General features: G+C 39.1%; 1 protein-coding gene across 3 annotated transcripts; it reads left to right on the forward strand.

The window, feature by feature from the left end:
• Positions 1-112: 112 nt before the first annotated feature.
• Positions 113-16,985, forward strand: fam193a (family with sequence similarity 193 member A). 3 transcript variants are annotated; one of them, XM_014011449.1, is made up of 23 exons: positions 113-502; positions 2,233-2,307; positions 3,419-3,661; positions 4,199-4,374; positions 4,476-4,643; positions 4,825-5,071; positions 5,213-5,337; positions 6,557-6,704; positions 6,786-6,860; positions 6,952-7,026; positions 7,116-7,228; positions 8,728-8,970; positions 9,101-9,257; positions 9,442-9,588; positions 10,410-10,688; positions 10,980-11,202; positions 11,298-11,657; positions 12,226-12,508; positions 12,975-13,161; positions 13,350-13,589; positions 13,713-14,598; positions 14,997-15,078; positions 16,020-16,985. In XM_014011449.1, exons 1-23 carry the CDS (start codon positions 290-292, stop codon positions 16,111-16,113), a joined length of 4,839 nt encoding a protein of 1,612 aa, XP_013866903.1. In that variant the 5' UTR covers positions 113-289; the 3' UTR covers positions 16,114-16,985. The 3 variants fall into 3 exon arrangements, with proteins under 3 accessions (XP_013866903.1, XP_013866904.1, XP_013866905.1); XM_014011450.1 differs by having other exon boundaries at positions 11,298-11,609; XM_014011451.1 differs by lacking the exon at positions 2,233-2,307.
• Positions 16,986-19,256: the final 2,271 nt, after the last annotated feature.

Genomic DNA, 19,256 nt, shown 5'->3' on the forward strand with positions numbered 1-19,256 from the left:
GTCATTGATATTTTGTCCCAGGGATAATCTTGTAGTCAACGAACTCAATTTCCCATAACCGCTTGGGTGGGGCACGCACGATTACGTTGCAACGCAGAGCTGAGCTAGTCCGGCTACAGAGGCCATATTGAAATCTATGAAGTCGGCTTACACTTTGATGGGACTCCGTCGATTTGGGAGTGTTTAAATCGCTCTCCCACATTTATACCTGTGTAATTTTACCAGACATTTCGCTTAAGTCTCTGCCTGCACTAGAAGGCAAGTTGTCTCGTCTATTTAGCGGAAAAAAATGAGTCCAACTGATGCTAAACGCGGAGCTAAACGCAGGAAGAACAAGCGGGGCGGTGGCAGTAGCTGCAGTAATGTCTGCAACACCAGCAGCGGCAAGGCCGGGGTAGCTCCGGCCTTAGGAACAGCGACACCTGAATCTGTGGTCAGCTTTTTAACATCTGGCAATACAGGCATCGGGAACATGGGTTCCGCCACAGGAATAAACGGAGAGGTAAGAATGTCAGAAACTGGAGTGTTATCAGCTAGTACATCTGATTTGGGCCCAAACTGATGCGAGAAAAGACAGCCAGCTAACACTTAATAGCGTACACATATACGCCTCAACTACATTTAATWGTTGTCATTATTTTCACTAAACATACAGTATTCAAGACAGCTATACATAATAGTGAAACTGGTTTTATTTTACTGACACAGCCGTACACATTAAGCTAATGTTCTTGGCCGAACTGTGGGTCTGCACCATTTATACRCCGCTGTGCGGGGCGCCGAGTAGGCGGGGTTAGTACCTCAGCTCCTGCAGCGTGTTAACCCGGCCCAGGCCGGATGTTTACCTCGGATCTAGCTGTTAAAGCGGCGTACATCCACTTTGGTCATATGGCTAATAAAACATAACAATTGTCTGGATGCCAAGGCCTCCAAATGCCAAAAATCACACCATTTCAGTCGTTTATTTCCTGATTTCGATGTTTTTTCCCCTATTAAAAATATACTTCCCTAGGCGCTTGTCATCACGTCTAACCGGGTCGTACGCCGACAAACATAAGGAACGGATCTTTCGTGACTACCTCGTTAGCCGAAGTTAAAATATCATGTCTGTATTGACAGCAATGTGCATCCCATGAAACATTATTTTAAGATAACACTGATCGTGCAGGTGAGGATTATTTCGGACAAGTCGAGATTATTTAGGTGAATAATTCGGTTCAGCACAGGTGGCTAATAAGCTGCTATTTCTCAGCTAAACATTCATGCTAGCTAATGCTAACAACTTTAGCTCTGTCTGGTCCAGACTGTTTTACACGTTCATCATCCTTTTTATTTGGTGTGAAGGTTTAAAATCGATATGGTTGTGGTGTTTTCTTTATGAAAAAAAAAATAGTCAGTTGACAGCTTTTGTTGTGAAAGATAACTAACAAGTTGTATTAGGTAAACATGATTTAAAACCGACTCACACAGAACCAAACAAGCCATGGAAGGACTGGAGCCTTTACGTGTAGCAGAGCTTATTGACACTGTTTTAGTAATTATTTGTTTAGCTTTAATATTACCAGTTTTCAGAAATGTAACAACCTTTTATCTAGTTCCGCGTGGTAGAGAACTGTGCCCTTCAGTGTGATGCTGTCACATAAGATAATGTGTTTATGGTTATGATACACACACCAACAGCCATCCTGTTGTGTTCACTGGACTTGTTTTATGCAATGTTTCTCTGCTTAAAACTACAAACAGACATGTAAGGACGTTTTTGTGACATTGTCAGAATATATTTTTTGTTAAATTTTGATTTTATATTTCAGAATCAAATGTATTCATTTAAGTTAGTATATACAGCAGATTAAGACATTGTCAATCAGTTGCTATAATTCCTAAGAAAAGGAAACAGCATGACAGGAAACTTCACATGTAGACACCAGTGTCAAGTTGGAAACTGGTTTTGTTTTGGTTTAGACTTAAGGTTGTAACATGACTTCCTTATTACCTTGCCTTATAAGCTTCACTGATATAGTAATTTTAGCTGATGTTTCTATCCTTTATACGTCTGATGACATTATATACACATACAGACAAACTGGCAGACAATCCAACATGTATTTAAAACGAAATAGTTGGTTTAGATTTTTGAATCAGTCTGGGAGTAGACATAAAATATTTTCTGTCAGCTGCAAAAGTGCCATGTTGTGAGCTGAATGTACACAATGCATTGTTTGTGTTCCTCAGGTCAAAGTGAACAACAGTGTTACTCCACAGTTTAAGGAAGGACCAGTGAATGTTGACTTCTCCGGAGTCCTTCAGGTAAATTTACATCAGCTCCATACATACCTAATATTTGTGGCTGATGAGTATTTAAACTAGTTATTTAAAATAGGTGTCAACTTGCAGGGAAGTCTCTGCTTAATTTTTAATCACTTTTGGCTCAACATGCGATGTACACTGTGGCGAACATATTTAAATACAAAGTTGGGGAAGAAATCATACTGGCAAACCATTTTCAAATTAACCTAAGCTTCTTATGTGGCATTAGTAAAGAAAAAATATTGAATAAATATTTTCATTTGAACGATGCATTTGACAGTTTAGATGGCACTTCAAACCTTTGCAGTTTTCCTGTGTACAGATGTGAGTGTGAGGCATGGTAGCTTGGTAGTCAGGGCAGCGATCCTTTAATTTTGAGGCTGCAGGTTCAAATTCAGGTTGTGTCAGGAAAGTCATTCTAGCGTAAAAGTTTTGACAAAATTTTCATGCAAGTTGACTTGCTGTGGTGACCCCTGAAGAAGGGAGCAACTGCAGGAAAGAAGCAAGATGTACAGCATGAGTATATAGATTGGCCCCACCTTTATCATTCACCTGGCTGCAGCTGTTTAGACTCTTGAGGTTATTAATTTGGTTTCACGAAGTTTGTGAACAGTTAAATGTGTGTCTCATGTTAGTAGTTAAGCTTTCATTTTCACTCTCAATTCTGAAACATAATTTTGATTAAAAATCATTTAAATTTAATTTGAAAAAGTATCTTAAAATTACAATGTTAACAAGTTGAGAGCAGAAAGATCAGAATCCTTACTTGTTCATCTAGGTTTTGGTCTGTTAACACAGCTGCTTATACCTGGTGTTCAACAAGTGTTGCAGAAGTTAAATTAGGACCTGAGGAGTGATCTAATTCAGAAAATGTTCATTCTACAAATTGATTTTCAAAAATGGTTAAAATAAGCAAAAAAATTTTTAAAGTCATAGACACAATTTGCTGTTTCATGTTTATTAAGTTTAAATAACTAATACTGTCTTCTGTGTTTTGTGTTTTCCTTTTGCGTATTTATTTTGTTGCTTTATTGAGAAATAATCCAAACCTTATTTTTGACACAATTGTGCACCATTTTTACGTGTGTGTCCCCTTGTTCGCCAACTACAGACTCCGTTCACGTTCGGCCTGAACCAGCGGGCGCCCTACACAGCCGGTGATCGCTGCCTTCTGTGTCGATGCGAGCGTAAGGACTGCGTGGTGCCTTCAGAGGCAGGCATCTTGGGCCAGAACGGTACAACACAGCCCACCAACTCAGCCAATGCCCTCCAGCTGCCTTTGTGGGTATGCTCAGACTGTAGACTCACAGTGGAGAAGGAAGATAGACGTACAACTCTGGAGCAGTCGTTAGGGGTGAGTCAGCTTTATGTGAAGGGATTTGTAATGTTCAGCTGTGATGTGAAAATAACTAAATGTTTGTTTCTGTTGAGAAAATGTTACACTTGTGTTTTTTCCTTCTCTGCTTCGTTACTGCTGCCATTTATCTGCTGTTAAATATGATCAAACTAAATGATAATAATCAGTTATTGGCTTCTGATAATGTTAATGCTTATCTAAATTGTTTATTTCTACTTCCAAAAGAATGGCACTGAGTTCGACTTCAAAAAGCACTAAGCAAATTATGAAGCATACTTAACCAATCTTTGGTGTGTAAAATTGGGAGTTTCTACTTCTAAACGACAGTGAACGCAGCATAATGAGCAAATAATAAAATGCATGCCAGAAGGTGGAGGTGAAGCAGTAGATGGGTACAAAGACGTGGAGGCGTGATTTAATTAATTTGACCTCTGAGCGTGTGACAGCCAGTCATAATAAACACGATCTGTTATCTGGATTAAAATGAATAAGAAAAAGGCAGTGTGTTCAATCTGTTGTTTTGATAACCCACAGAGTCAGGACTTCCTGTTGCACATGCCTGTTGGTAATGGAAACCTGACCCCGGAGGCAGCCACAGTGGACAGACTGACCACCGCTGCGCCAACCTTACCCATGCTCCCTGCTCCGGACCTCACCACACCTCTRTCTTCTGATGCAGTGTGCAGCTGTGAGGCCTGCAACGAGCGGGGGTTAGTAATGACGTTATAAGTCAGGAGGTCATTTATATCAAAAGAAATAACGTCCTTTTTTTAGGTGTGTAAATAAAAATGTGTCTTTATGAAAATGGCAGGGAGATCTCTGCAGAATCAGAGAGAGAGTCGCAGCAGCTGCAGAACCACTGGTCGGAGGTTCGCTATCTGGTGCGTTGCATCTATCGTCAAACTGGAACGTCACTTGCAGATGACCAAGACCAGCCTCTGGAGAAAGACAAAGAGGGCATGAAGGAACTGGTGGACAGGTGTGTTTGTCCACTAGAGGGCTCTCTCTTACGTTGTAAAAGCCTTTCTTGATACAAGGACATCTCAAAAAGGAACCAGTGGCATGAGATAAGGAAAWTAAATTGTTGATATTAGCTAACATTAAAAATATATATATTTAGACTTTTGTTCTGTTTAAAATATTTATTTTTCCTCCTGTAGGCTTTGCGTAAAAGATCCGTATCAGCTCTACCAACGGCTGGAACAGCAGGCTCGAGAATATGTCTTGGAAATGAAGGTGCGGTTATTGAAGCACCTCTCTGCCAGCTCCAAGACTGCAGGAGCACCAGGGACTGTGGCTGCAGCTCAGGGTCCTCCTCAGGCCCACCAGTTCATATCGCTGCTGCTGGAGGAGTACAACGCCCTCTGCCAAGCTGCACGCACCATCAGCCGCTTCCTGCTCACCCTGGTTAGTTTACCTGGTCCACATCACCAACAATTTGTTCACTAGCCCAAGCTTGTGTAGAAAATCTGTTTGACATTTATAAGTCTTCTGTTGTTTACTGTTACTGTTTAAGTGATTATCTACACATTTTCTATTCTTTCCCAGGAAAATGAGCACCTCCAGAAATTTCAGGTGACGTGGGAGCTACACAACAAGCACCTTTTTGAGAATCTGGTTTTCTGTGAACCAATCTTACACAACAGTTTACCAGCGCTAATTGCACAGCTGAGGTATGACAGATTTATTTTCTTTTGAAATTAAATGTCAAAACATATACATTTTTTTGTTAGTTATGCCTTATAATTCTATCACAATTTTCAAATACTGTGAGGCTTTTTTATTGGGAATGGCCATTTTAAGCAAACACTCTTCAAATTTCTTGGTTAATATTTGAATTTTTTTTAGCACTTGCAGCAATTCATGACAATTCATGAAAAACTTACACTGCATGTTATGATTTTCATTTATTCATGCAGGGCTAAACACCAACCTGCTTAAAACTAAAGAAAGCAGTCTTAATGAGCCCTACGCTTAGCTGCTGCTTTATGATTTGGGACTGTTGTCTGTTTTGTGTTTTTGTTTAAAAAAAGACGACTGTGTCTACATGGTTGAGACTTATGGTGAATTAAAGTTTATTTTAACCAAATTCTGCAGCTGAAAAAACCTCAAGGCTTCAAGTGCAGAGATGTGCTGCATACTAATTGATAGTCAAGGATTTTAAAGATTTTAATATTCCTTCATATCACCGGTCCAATGTGGAGAGGGAAGAGCACATATTATGACAGTAAAGCAGAATTAACCTGTGACTATAGTTTGAAGTTTATAATCCTTTTAAAATAAACTACAGTGACAGAAAAAGGCTGGGATGCACTTACTTTTTTTATGTACTTCCTGAGAAGTGGGTGGGCGGTAGGTGTAGTAAAAAGTACACCGAACGGGAAAGCACCATAAAGAAACGACTTGGCGTGTCACTACCAGGTGCTATTGTAAAATAAAAAAAATTAAGAGAGAAGACGACAAAAAAAAAATAACGGTTATGGTTGCATTATTTCACCCATAGACTTTAGAAAAATCACTGCCTATTCCTTTTTTTAATCTCACAGTAGAGTTTATTTAGATTGTTTTTGTTTTGTGGTTTTGTGAAGTACTTGCAGAAACTTCACAATGCTCTTATTTGATTTACATTTAGAATAAACAAATAACTAATAAGTTACTGAAAACAATGTGGGGAAAAGAAAAAAAATCTTAAGTGATATGCAAAAAAAGMTCATTTTGAAAAAGACTGTGTTTTAGTGAGTTTGGAAACAACCTCAGCAAGATTAAACAATGTGACTAGTTTTAAATTAACCAGAATGTTTTTTGGTTTTGTTTTGATGCCTTTTAAAATATCCGATGCTCCCTCAGAGATAAAATAATAATAACTTCCCACATTTCTGTAATGTATTCCAGACATGGTACAGCCTCTCATGATTCATATAATGAAGACATGTACCGGACTCTGTTGGAAAGCTACCAGCTGCTGGAACAGGAGATGGCTTCAGTGGCTGCTGAGTGGCAGGAGTGTGAGAAGAGGATCGATGACTACGTAGATGAACAGGTACGCACACCTAAGATGRAATGATAAAATAAATCAGAAGTACAAATTCAAAACTTTATAAGAACTTTTTTTTTCTTGCAGCTGCTTTTTAAGGTGGAGGGTCAGAGTCTTAACAACCAAAGAACAGAGGCGCACAAATCCTTGGTCAGCAAAAATGTAAGATTTTAAAACTGCCTAAACATTTGTATTTTTATGCAAATTTTCTTTTTGTAAACGTTCATTGCTCTGWTTATCTGCTTATTTTAAGACTTTGAAGACAAAGCAGCGAATGCTGAAAGAGGACTGGGAGTTCTTTAAGCAGAGAAGGTTTATAGAAGAACAGGTATGCTGCAAGTGGACAAGGAAGTCCTGTTAGATTTAAATTTGCATGCCTGTTGTTCAAAACATTTTATTTCATTGTATTTTTTTTAGATACCCAACAATAAAAAGACATCCACTGCAGATAACAATTTTACAGACACTATGAGGATGCTCTCGTCTCGTCTTAATATTCCAGACTGTCCAAACTGTAATTACAGAAGAAGGTAGGTTTGCAGCTATCACTGGTGTCATGGGCAGTGTCTGTTATTCTGTCATCTTAGTGCAATAACAACCAGACAGATGACAAATACTCTGCTAATCTCTCCATAGATGATTTTCTTTTAATGTCAAAACAATTCCTAATCACGGAAAAGGTTTACCTGGATGAGGATGTTTTATAAAAAACCTCATTCTAAATAAGAAATTATTCAGGCTTGAGGAATCGGAAAATGTTGTTTACATACCAAAGTGTTTTCTAGAGTTAAATTTTAATCTAAATTTAAATAGAATATAAAAATCTAATGCAAATATACCCCAACATTTATGAATTATTTTTCCTCCCCAACAGGTTGAAATTTATATTTTAAAATTAGTTCAATCTGTAAAAAAAAAACTCCATCTTGTTTTTAAAGTTAAAGTCTTTTAAATACTTTATAAAAGTTAGAATTTTAAAGGGATCCCTGATTAGTTGTAACATTAGACTTTATTTGATAAACATTTATTTTAATTGTAAAATAAAGACTGTAAAAATACTGTAGGCTGTTTATTTTTTATAACTTTTAAAAATATATTTTAACATGGGCGGAGCCATTTTATTTACACACAAAGCATTCTGGGTAAATGATGACGTGGATAGGTCCTTGGTGTGAGCGAGCTATATCCACCCTGAAGGTTAATCTTGGACAATATCTGATGATCGACTYTTTTAAATGAAACCAGAGAGCGTTGACAGAGAGGAGAAGGTAGAAATGACTCAGCCTGGAACTGAAAATATGGATGGAGGACAACAGAGCTGCTTCATGGAAGAAGAACCTCAGCTTAGCCTGTTAGGCTTTGTGCTAGCGCTGACACTATATTGCCTTATATGTATTAGCTCGGTGCTAGCGCGACAAGCTAAACTGAGGTCCTCCATCCATATTTTCAGTTGCAGGCTGAGTCATTTTTGTGTTCCCCTCTCTGTCATGTGGATGGAGGACCTCAGTGACGAGAGGAGAATGTGTAGCGCTGAGCTAATACATATATATGGCAATAGCGGCGGTGCTAAAGCTAACAGGCTATGCTGAGGTTCTTCATGCAGCTCTGTTGTCCTCCATCCACATTTTCAGTTACAGGCTGAGTCATTTCTACCTTCTCCTCTCTGTCAACGCTCTCTGGTTTCATTTAAAAGAGACAATCGTCAGATATTGTCCAAGATTAACCTTCAGGGTGGATATAGCTCGCTAGCAGCCTCGCACCGAGGACCTATCCACGTCATCATTTACCCAGAATGCTTTGTGTGTAAATAAAATGGCCCCATCCGTGTAACATATTTTTAAACTTTTACTTTAAAAATGATAAAAAACTGAACAGCCTACAGTATTTTTGCAGTCTTTATTTTACAGTTAAAATAGATGTTTATTAAATAAAGTCTAATGTTACAACTAATCAGGGATCCCTTTAAGAATTTTATTTATTTTTGAAACATTTGTATCTTTATTTGATAAGAAACGTTTTCCCCCATCAGGTGCACATGTGACGACTGCAGTCTGTCCCACATTCTAACATGTGGCATCATGGACTCTCCCATTGCTGAGGACCTCCACATAAAGCTGCCCTTGCAAGGGGAGCCACCCCGGGACTACCTGCCTGAGGTGCACCCTCCCAGTCTGTCCTCAGGTAGTTCAGCTTCGGGTTCAAACTCCAGTTCTCCCATCACAATCCAGCAGCATCCAAGGCTCATCCTGCCTGAAGGGGAAGTCAACACTTTGTAAGTCAGCCAATCACTCTTCCTTTAGGTACCTGGTACTGTGTGCACACATTCTACAATGTATCATCAACTCAATTTTATGTGGAAGTATTAAATGTTTTCTTTAACGATCACATTTCTCCTCTGATAGCATCAGTGATGATGACGAAGTGCCTCCGTTGTCCAGTAAATTTGAGAACATTTACCCCTTGAACCGTTATGAGGACAACAGCGTTGTGACGTCTGCTGTGAACGGACTTCATAACAACCTCAACGGGAAGGGTGGAAATATGACGCTGAAGGGAGGGGTGAGTTATTGGCTTAAGAAAATTGCCCAAAGATTAGTTGTGAATTTCCCCCTTAGAGTTTCTAGATTATGAAACTGATGCACATGAGTTAATGGGTAACTGGTAGTCAGGGAAATGCATTGCTCTCTACCTGTTTCCTAATTCTGTCTTTTCTGTTTTTTGTTCTACTTTTGTTCTGGCTCAGTCTCCTCACATTACCAGCAGCAGTAGTTCGTCAGAGGGTGACGAAGAGGAAASTAATGGCGAGGCCAGCGGGGAGCCCCCTGGGAAACAGGAAAAGCTTTCCTCAGGAAAGACCAACAGTCCTCCACCCTCTTATAACCACCAGCAGGTACTAGAAAACTTGGAGTAAGGTTTCCTTGGCCTTCCTGTGATCTCAGAGTAATTTAAAGATTAGTTCAGATATTTTGAGGTGGAACTCTGAGTAAAAGTTATGAACAAACATTATCTTGCCTGTTCTAAATGTCTCTTTAAATGACCTCACTTTGAGGAAATAGTTTAATTCAGACCAAATTGTTTAAAAAGCTTCATTCTCATTTATTTATTTACCGGTATTTATTGTTTATACAAACACATTTTTAAATCATTGCTTTCAGATTCCCATTACACTGTTTCATAGAAATCTGTGGTAATTTACAAATAGTGGTAGCAACAGTTAGCTGTGGAGTTGTATATAATTACAATTCTGCTGAAATAACTATTTAGTGTGAAATTAACTTTGGTGTTTTTAAAGCTTTGTTTGCTATAAAATGTATAAAATTGATGTATTAACACAGCAGCAGTCCACTATGGTCTTGACCTGCTCAAACTAGCTGTTAGCATATCAGTCTGGTTAGAATTTACCTTTATTTCTCCAGAATTAGGTTTTGTCACAGAGCTGTCGACAACATGTGATGCTAATTGTTTTCAAATGTTCACAGAACCCCACTTCAAAAACATTGAACTATCCCTTTATTTTTGTCATCTTCCCTGTTGAATGTGGTCGTCAAAGCAAGTCTTTGTGTTTACGTGGATAAATGTTCATATTTATTTCAAAAAAGATAAAACTCTCAAATCTGAAAATGTGAAGAGGGAAATATAATCTTACACTGTATGAGCAAGTTAAACAAAATTGTCAATAACCAAGTTGTTTGTCTTGGAATAAACCTTCAGGTAGGACAGGTCCAGCATGCCTGCGAGTGCCATGTGTGCAACCAGGACCCCGGCTCCTCCACCCCGAGCCCTGCCACATGTCTGCCCCCCAGTGGGCTTCATGCCCTGCCTCCCCCAGCTGTCGGACACCAGTTCTTCACAGACACCAAGGCTCCCCCCGCACACCCTGCCTTTCACTTGTACCCACACATTCACGGCCACCTGCCCTTACACAACTTCTCCCGTCCCCTGCTCCACCCAACACTCTACCCACCCAGCCCCCCTCTCACACACAACAAGGTGAGGAGGATTATTTGATTTGTGGTCATTTGTAAACGATTTTCTTCTTATATAAAATGTTAGCTACCAGGAGTTACTTTAAGTGGAGTTAATTTACTTATCAGTGGGGATTTTTATTATGTTCCAGGAACAAACTTTCAGCTTAGTTGTATTCTAGTTTCACTTACTGTCATTGTAAGTTATTTGTCTGCCACAAGGGGACAGCCTGAACTTCATTTTGGAAAACCCAAAGGCAAATCAAATTTGTTACTCAGACCTGTTATTGTAATCCCTTAATTTCTTTCCCTTCAGCCTCTGTCCCCAAACCCTACATCAAACCACTCAGCAGCCAAGCAGCCAGCTCTCAGCTCATCACTACCTGATCATGTATACCAGAACTGCTGTGGCGGTACGAGTGCAGCAGGTGACTGTAATAGCTCACTGCAGTGCCTCTCTCTGAAGTTTGAAAATCTGTGGGATGCTGTTGTGATGAAGAGCTGGAATTCCTCTGTGTTGTTGCCCGAATGCCTTCCAGGTGAGCCACCTGGCTACAGCAGAAGAGAAGAATTACCTCAGTATGTCAGCACCGGTTTGAATAATCAATTCCCTTATTTATGTAACAATCCACAGGTGACATGCTTGGACCACCCCTCCCTGATGTTCCCCTGCCCCCAGCATCCTCCTCTGGCCCCCAGTTGGAGCACACCTCACTGTCCATGCCTCTGTCCACCTCCACCTCCTCCTCCTCATCGCTGTCATCCTCTTTATCATCGTCGTCRTCATCCTGCTCCTCTTCAGAAGCCAAAGAGCCGATGAAGACAGGCGCCAAGAAAAAGTGTCTCTACAATTTTCAGGATGCCTTCTTAGAGACCAACCGTGTAGTGATGGCCACCTCTGCTGCCACATCGTCCGTGTCCTGCACTGCCACCACTGTCCAGTCAAGTAATAACCCACCCATCCACCTCGCTTCTAAAAGACCCAACTCCATAGGTAATATAGGAAGTAGAAGTAGTGGTTAGGTTAGTACTGAAACTGAAGCTTTTTAATTTATTTTTGGCCACTTGTGCAGTTTGTGCTCATATAGTTGCTTTATATTTTTTTTTATTTTTTTGAGAAAAAAAAACAATTCAAACTCTTAAAAAGAGTGACTTGTATACCTAAAGGACAGAATTGTGAGCTAATAGTTAAAGTCTTTTATAATAGTTAAATAAAAAGTTAGTGAACCTTCATTAATCTGTTATTTAAAAGTTTGACACCTAAACACTTTTTAGGTTTTATTTTCAATTATCTTTTAAAAATTATTATTTTTGTTTAGCTTTTCTTTTTTTTTCTCAAATATAAACGTAATTCTGTCAATTTTATTCAATCCAATTTTTTAAATCCTAATTACAAACCAGTGAAGTGATGCCAAGATCTTAAATATAGATACTAAACGTTCTGTGAAAGATTGGGCTCTTTAAATTTTAAGTCTGAGTATAACACAATCAGACATGCATTTATTTTTGCTACACACTCTTTAGAATATTAAAGTGTAATTCTGCATTTTTTTTCTCTCTAGATGATGTATTTCACAGTTTAGGTAAAGAGGACCACAGACAGCCCACTTCAGTCGCCCCTAGAAACAGTTCCACAGGGCTGACTTCTCTCCCTTTGCTCTCGAGCCCCGCTCTACCACCTGCACCCACCTCACACCTCCCCATCATGGGTTCGCAGCCCTTTCCAAAGATGGCCWCTCAGGCCCCAGACTTTGTGGAGACCCACCAGGGTCTGTGCCTCCCACCTCCAGAACCTCCTGCCCTTTCGACGGATGGTCCTGCCAGCGCACCACCGAGTGTCTGCAGGTACTTTTACTAACTTGTTCATATTTATCAGGAGCATGGATTTTTTTTTTGTTGCTTTGTTGTGATGCAGAATCAGAATACTTTATTGATCGCCAGGGAAATTACAGTTATCATAGCTAAAACCATTCAAGTAAATAATTAGAGAATAAAAGATAAGCACTCTAGAATAAAATAAAAGTATGGAGAAAAACAAAATAAACACACTTATGCTAAGGGATATCATACATGTTTGTGTAAAGTATCCTAGATAAGATGGAATAAAGTGGCAGATGACCTAAGGTTTCACATGTTTAGGGATGAGTTATAGAGTTTGATGGCCACTGATGAGAACAACCTCCTGTGGTGCTCAGTGGTGCATTTTGGTGGAATGAGTCTTGCACTGACTTAGAGGAATTAAAATGTTCAGAATTTAAAGCTGTTATTAAAAAGAGTTGATTTAAAACATGAATTTTTTTGTTTTTGTCAGTGACCCTGACTGTGAGGGCCATCGCTGTGAAGGAAACGGGTCGTATGAGCCGCAGCCTTACGATGGAGAGGAGAGTCAAGATGAGGACAGCTGCTCCGAGCAYAGCTCCTCCACTTCTACTTCAACCAACCAGAAGGAAGGAAAATACTGTGATTGCTGCTACTGCGAGTTCTTTGGACACGGAGGGGTAAAGCTACAGATATAGTCATGTCAGATTTTGAATGTTTTCAACAAAAAGTAGTTAACTAAATCTTAGATTTTCTTTTTGATATTTTGATTTTGTTTATAATTAAAACAGATGTAAGCACGGAGTTTCCTTTTAAGTAATAACTAATGTGTTAACTCAGTGTTGCTGACAGTCTGTTTTATTTTCAGCCACCAGCTGCTCCGACCAGTCGTAATTACGCAGAGATGCGGGAGAAGCTACGCTTGCGTTTGACGAAGCGCAAGGAGGAACAACCGAAGCGTGAGGAGCAGCAACCAGTGATCGAAAGAGATGTAGGGGTGGAGGACCACAGGAGGGTGGAGGATCTCTTACAGTTTATCAACAGTGCTGACAATAAACCTTCTACCAGTTCCAAGGCAGCCAAACGAGCCAGGCACAAACAAAAGAAGGTAACTAATCAGATTGGAGAGCTTTTTGAAACTGTCAGATGAATCAAAAGTACAGTGAGACTCTTGGTACATTGCAGAATTTTTTTGTTGTCACTACTGTTTGTGGATGAATCTTTGTTTCAGGTGGAGGAGAAGGCCCGTTTAGAGGCTGAGGCCCGTGAAAGAGAGGAGCAACAGTTGTTAGAAGAGCAACAACGACGACGGCGACAGGAAGAGGAAGAGGCACTTCAAAAGGAACTGCTACGGCTGCAGGAGCTGCAGCACCAGCAGCATCGTGTTGCCAAGAAGAAAAAGAAGGAGAAAGCAAAGGAAAACACTGCTCCTCCTCAAAATAACCCACAACCTCTCAGACAGTCAGCCCAGAACGTCTTAGATAACCTTCAGAATGGAAAGTCACAGCTGCTTCAAACACTTCTTCACCTCCCAGACCACAKGGAGCCCAAACTCGAGTCCTTGCCCCAACCCAACTCACAGCACAGCTCAAAATGCACTGCTRCAAAGGGTGTTTCTAACGAGACCAACATCCCCAGCACCACAGCTTCCCTCCACAATGGGACATCTTCTGTTGAAGTCAACAGCAAAGCTAAAGCCAAGCAGACAGGAAAGGGGGTTACTCCTGAGTCTGCTGTAAAAATAGTCCAAGAATTGGCTAAAGGTCCTGGAACGACAAAGACTGCTAATGGCATCGCTCCCACCACTACAACAGATACCAAAGCTATGCGATTCGGACCTGCTGAGACCCCAGCTTTGCCCCCAACCACGGAAGCGTGTAGGGAGGAGAGGAGTAATACCAAGTGTAGCGGTGGGAAAAGGCAGCAGCAACCCCTTACCCAAATAAAAGAAGACAGGATAAGTCCCCCTGTGTCGAACCCTTCTCCCTCTCCCCCTCCAGCCTCTCAGACTGAGACCCAGCAGAACGGCAAACCCCCCAGTGCAGAGTCACCTCAGCCCAAAGGCAAGACTAAGAAGAGCAAGAAGAAGAAGGGGGACAAGATGAACACATCTATAGGTTGGTATCCTAAACATTGAGTTAGAAATATGACAGCACTGATATGGTAGAAAGATATGGTACATTAAGAACTTTTGACATAAATGGACTTATCAGTCACAGTGTAAAAGCACCGAACTAAATTCAAGCTTTACTGGCTGACATGAAATCTGTAAATCTATTGTTTTTCTGTAGGAAAGCCACAGTGTGGTTAGTGATTATTCATGCTGTGCAGACTGCTGTTCTCATTTACTGTATATTGATTATCAGTAGGGATATTATTAGGCATCTGGAGTAGAATAAAATACAATTTATTTCACATTTGACAATTCAAGTGACACAGAAGACTGACAAACATGTAGAAACATCAAACTAAATGGTAACTATTTAACTAAATATATTTGATATTATTCTTTTAGATGATGTGTTCTTGCCCAAAGACATTGACCTAGATAGCACTGAAATGGATGAGACTGAGAGGGAGGTGGAGTATTTCAAACGGTACGTATGTGAAGGTAACCTGACCAAATGCTGGTCAAATAAGAAAAATGCTTCCTCTTTGTTGACTGTAAATGTTATGATTGTCTGGGAAGTTCTCTCCAATAGACCATTACTGCTCTGACAGTACTTTTATCAGCTGTCACATCAGTCTCAGAGTATGGAGAAAAGGGCAAGGCTATGTATAGCTAAACGAGTACATATTGATTTTTTTTTCCCAAGCTTGTAAAACAAATGTCTCATAAATGAAATACCAATGGTGACGAATTACAAAAACACCAACAAATGACTGAAAATGTAGATGGAGAATATAGTTACAATTATTGCTTAACAGAGTGTTTTAAAATTATAAAAATGTAATTTCAAAAGACACCATTACTATTCATTTCTTATGATTACTCTTTATTAACTTTTTTCATTTATTATTTCTTAGACATTTTCACAATCCAGCAAATCAAAGTAAAAAAAGGCAAACCCTCACTAAAAATCCAATAATTTTGACATTCAAATAAATACAGAAAAAGATAATTAAAGTTGATTATTTGTTGCAGTTTCCACACCAAAATCAAAGGTTACTGAAAAATTCAAACTTTATTATCTTGGCTCCAAAGCTGGCCAGCTGTCAGAAAAATGCACTAAATACAGTACAATAGCAAAAAGAGAAAACAAAAAAACTTTTAAATTGAAAGTATTATATTTTAGGCCAGATAAAATGGGTTTGAGAGCCAGATTTGGCCTGCGGGTCTTCAGTTTGACATATTTAGTCTATATGTTAGTAAACATGAGTTTTAGTGCAGATAAAATATATATATATGCTGGTCTTTGAATATATTGAGAGGAATAAAACACTGACAAAATTAAATTTATTTCCAAAGACTATGATTTTTCTGTGTTACTTTTAAAGTATCTTTGGAGTGTTAACGTCTGACACATTTCTCTCTCAGATTCTGTTTGGACTCTGCTCGTCAGACCCGTCAGCGCCTTTCCATCAACTGGTCCAACTTCAGCTTGAAGAAAGCTACATTTGCTGCACATTGAGTGCTTTGGCACCTATCAGAACACAAATCAGTTTAACATCTATACAAGCCCACCTCCAACCCCTCYGTCCCTGCCCCCGTGACCTCGGCCTCACAGACGTTTTCTCTGGCTGTTCCCAGATCGCACCCACGCTGCCTTGCTTTGTTCCTGTCCCTGTGTGGTAACACCACACATCCATCTGGACTGATCCACCTGCAGAAATTAAATTAAATATAGCAAAAAGAATCACAAAATGCTCCTTGATTATTTTTTCGTGCGTGCTTGTGTGCTTTTAGTCATAAGTTGGATGTTTCTTTTGACTGAACTAGCCATGGTTTGAAACTTGTTCTTACACTGGCTTTACCTGCAGTCAAAAGATGTTCATTATGTCTGGATGGATTCCCTTCTTCAAAATAAAGAAAATAAATAATGGAAATTATAAAACAAGAATATTAAGAATTAAAGCTGTATTTGAGATACTGTGGCTTACGATCATGTTCTTCGTCTAGTCCAAACGACTGACAAGGGAATGGGCTCGGTCTGCTGGTTTCCACCTCCCCCTGCCCCCACCTCCTCCACCCTGTTTCACAGAAAGGAGGAGGAAGCTGTAATACTTGACAATTTTCTCTTTGTTTTACGTTCTGTTTAACAAACTGTTCAGTAAAAGTGTATCAGTTACAGATTTATTTTTTTGTTTTCTTTTCTTTATTCTGACATGTAGCCGACTTGTATCAGAATACTTTCAGAGTTGGAAAAAAAAAGAACAGTACTCACACTATTGGTCTGTTATAGAGTGTATATTGTATTAACACTGAAGCCGAACTGGCTACTTTTAACATATTGTTAAGTAATATTAAATCTTGTCTTTCTTTTTTGAAAGATGGAATACAGTAGTATGGCAGGCCTATGTGTCTTGTGTCAAATCTTATTTTCTGCACACAATTAAAAAAAAATGTCAAGACAGTTTAAACATGCTAGTTCTTTTCTGAGTTAGGTTTAAAAATTAGGTCTCATTTATGCATGAAATGAAAGCAGCATTGAGTTAGCATAAAGATAGAAAAAGGGGGAACTAATAAAATTCTGCTGCTGTTAAAGTGTTKGCTTAAATGTCAAAACACTTGTTATATTTATGTGCACGGGTGCTCTAACTGAGGGGGAGGGCAGGGGCACGATGGCCACCCATAAAAAGATAAAAATTGTGACTTTTGCCCAGACAGTTTCACCCTCRAGTCATAAACTTTTGCTTTGAGTGTATTTTTAATTTCTCGTAGCTATTTAGGATTAGTTAAACCTCATGAATATAAAAACAAGCATAGTTTTTGAGCAATCGGTAGGTAAAGGTATGAAGATTTTATTTAAAAATATTAATAAAACCTAAAGTCTAGACAATTTTTTTTTAATTTAAAAAATGTCTTCAACATGATGAAGGGTCTTGGGAGGTTATATGCATCATAATTTTTTTCWGAATATAAATTTAGGACTGGATGAAGCTTCAGTAAGTTGAGTAGTGACTGATTTTTTCAGTTATAGTAAGGTGTGAACCAAAAGAGTTAAAGTTGACCTGTGTGAGTCAAGGTGATTCCCAGCTGCCATAAACCAGTTCATTATTTTTCAGGTAGGACATCCGTGCACGCACTCTGGAAACCTGTAGGACTTTAATTTGCTCCAAGGGAATTTCCTGTTTGCACATTTACCAGCCCAAGAACTGATGGACGTTTTGCCACACAAAAAATGATGTTTACTTCCTGGAAGWACGTCATCATGTTTTTATGTATTGCATTTGTTAAATAACCTATATAGGACAACATACCAAAAATGAAAATTCTGTTTCAGCTTTTGGTTTTGGTTTCACTCAAGTTGTCCCCAGAGGTACAAAAAATACTTAATAAACTAAGTAAACGTAAAAATACCTTAACCGAAAATGACTAGTAAAAATTAATTTCACTAATGTAAAAGTCACAAAACTGCTCACAATAACTGGGAAAGTAAAAGTACTTTTACACACAAGCTAAATTGAGCAGTGCAAATTGCTTTATGTTCACGCAGCTCGGTTTAGTGGAACCAGTTGACATAACTTGGTTAAGTAAATTAAACACTTCATTTTTTTAGAGTGTATAAACAACTCCTTTCATGATGGGTACATATACATATTTAAATTTGTAATGTGCAAGTAGGTGTTAAATTTTAAAGCAAAGAAAAGTATAATTTTCATGATTTAAATGTAACAAAATGAAAGTAAAAGTTACGATTAAAAAAAACTTGGTAAAATTGCAAATCCAAATAATTACTCAAGCACTGTAACAAAGTAAACTACTTAATTAAGCAGCTCTGGTGTGCCGCTACTGCCTTTTAATGCAGTAGGTGGCTTTATATGTCCTATTAGTAGTTTTGTAGCCGCCTTCACTGTTTTTTTAGCAGCTGATGATGGCTTTGCCCTACTGGTATGAGAATAGTTTTAGGTTATTTATCTGAGTTAATAGTAACCCTTTAGGCTTGCATATTTAAGTTTTTAAAGTTTACCCTCCAAATGTAGGGTTTTTTATGAGCTGCAGGTAATATGGGAAACACTGGTATAGTCATTCATAAGGCAACAGTACAATTTTCTTGACACATATTTGGTTTTGCCTAAAATTAATGTATTATGTATAGAAAAGAGCAAGGAAGTTCTAGTAAATAAAGTGTGATTAGTGAAGAGCTAAACATGTTTGTGTTTATCCAGTCGATGGCAGGCTAAACTAACTAGAGGCCAACTGATGACTAAGGTCACTCGTTTAAAAGAGGGTCATCAATCATCACTTAACGTGCATATTTCCTACCAGCAAGCTTCAGTGTTATCGGTTCCATTCAAGAGAAGTAACCATCAGCAGTGCTTACACAATGGCAGGGATTTTACCTAATGTTACTCTTTTGAGGTTACAGTAAGAGTCACTCATTCATAAAGAAGTTCCTTTTGGGAAATCCTTCAATCAATCACAAGGAGCTTTGGAGATGAGTCCCACAGTTCAGTTTCAGTTGCGAAGTACATGAAAACAGAAGACAGCTGTTTTTCAGACTGCGTTAGGTCTTCACATTATTAGGGGTCCAAGCCCGAGGAAGCAGGGTAACGCAGCTGCAAAGCAGCAGCGTTTCCATGTCTCCATCGGAGCATGGAACCCTATTGTATC

Source organism: Austrofundulus limnaeus, unplaced genomic scaffold (genome assembly GCF_001266775.1).
Source record: "Austrofundulus limnaeus strain Quisiro unplaced genomic scaffold, Austrofundulus_limnaeus-1.0 Scaffold80, whole genome shotgun sequence".
In the NCBI taxonomy this organism is placed as follows: domain Eukaryota; kingdom Metazoa; phylum Chordata; class Actinopteri; order Cyprinodontiformes; family Rivulidae; genus Austrofundulus; species Austrofundulus limnaeus.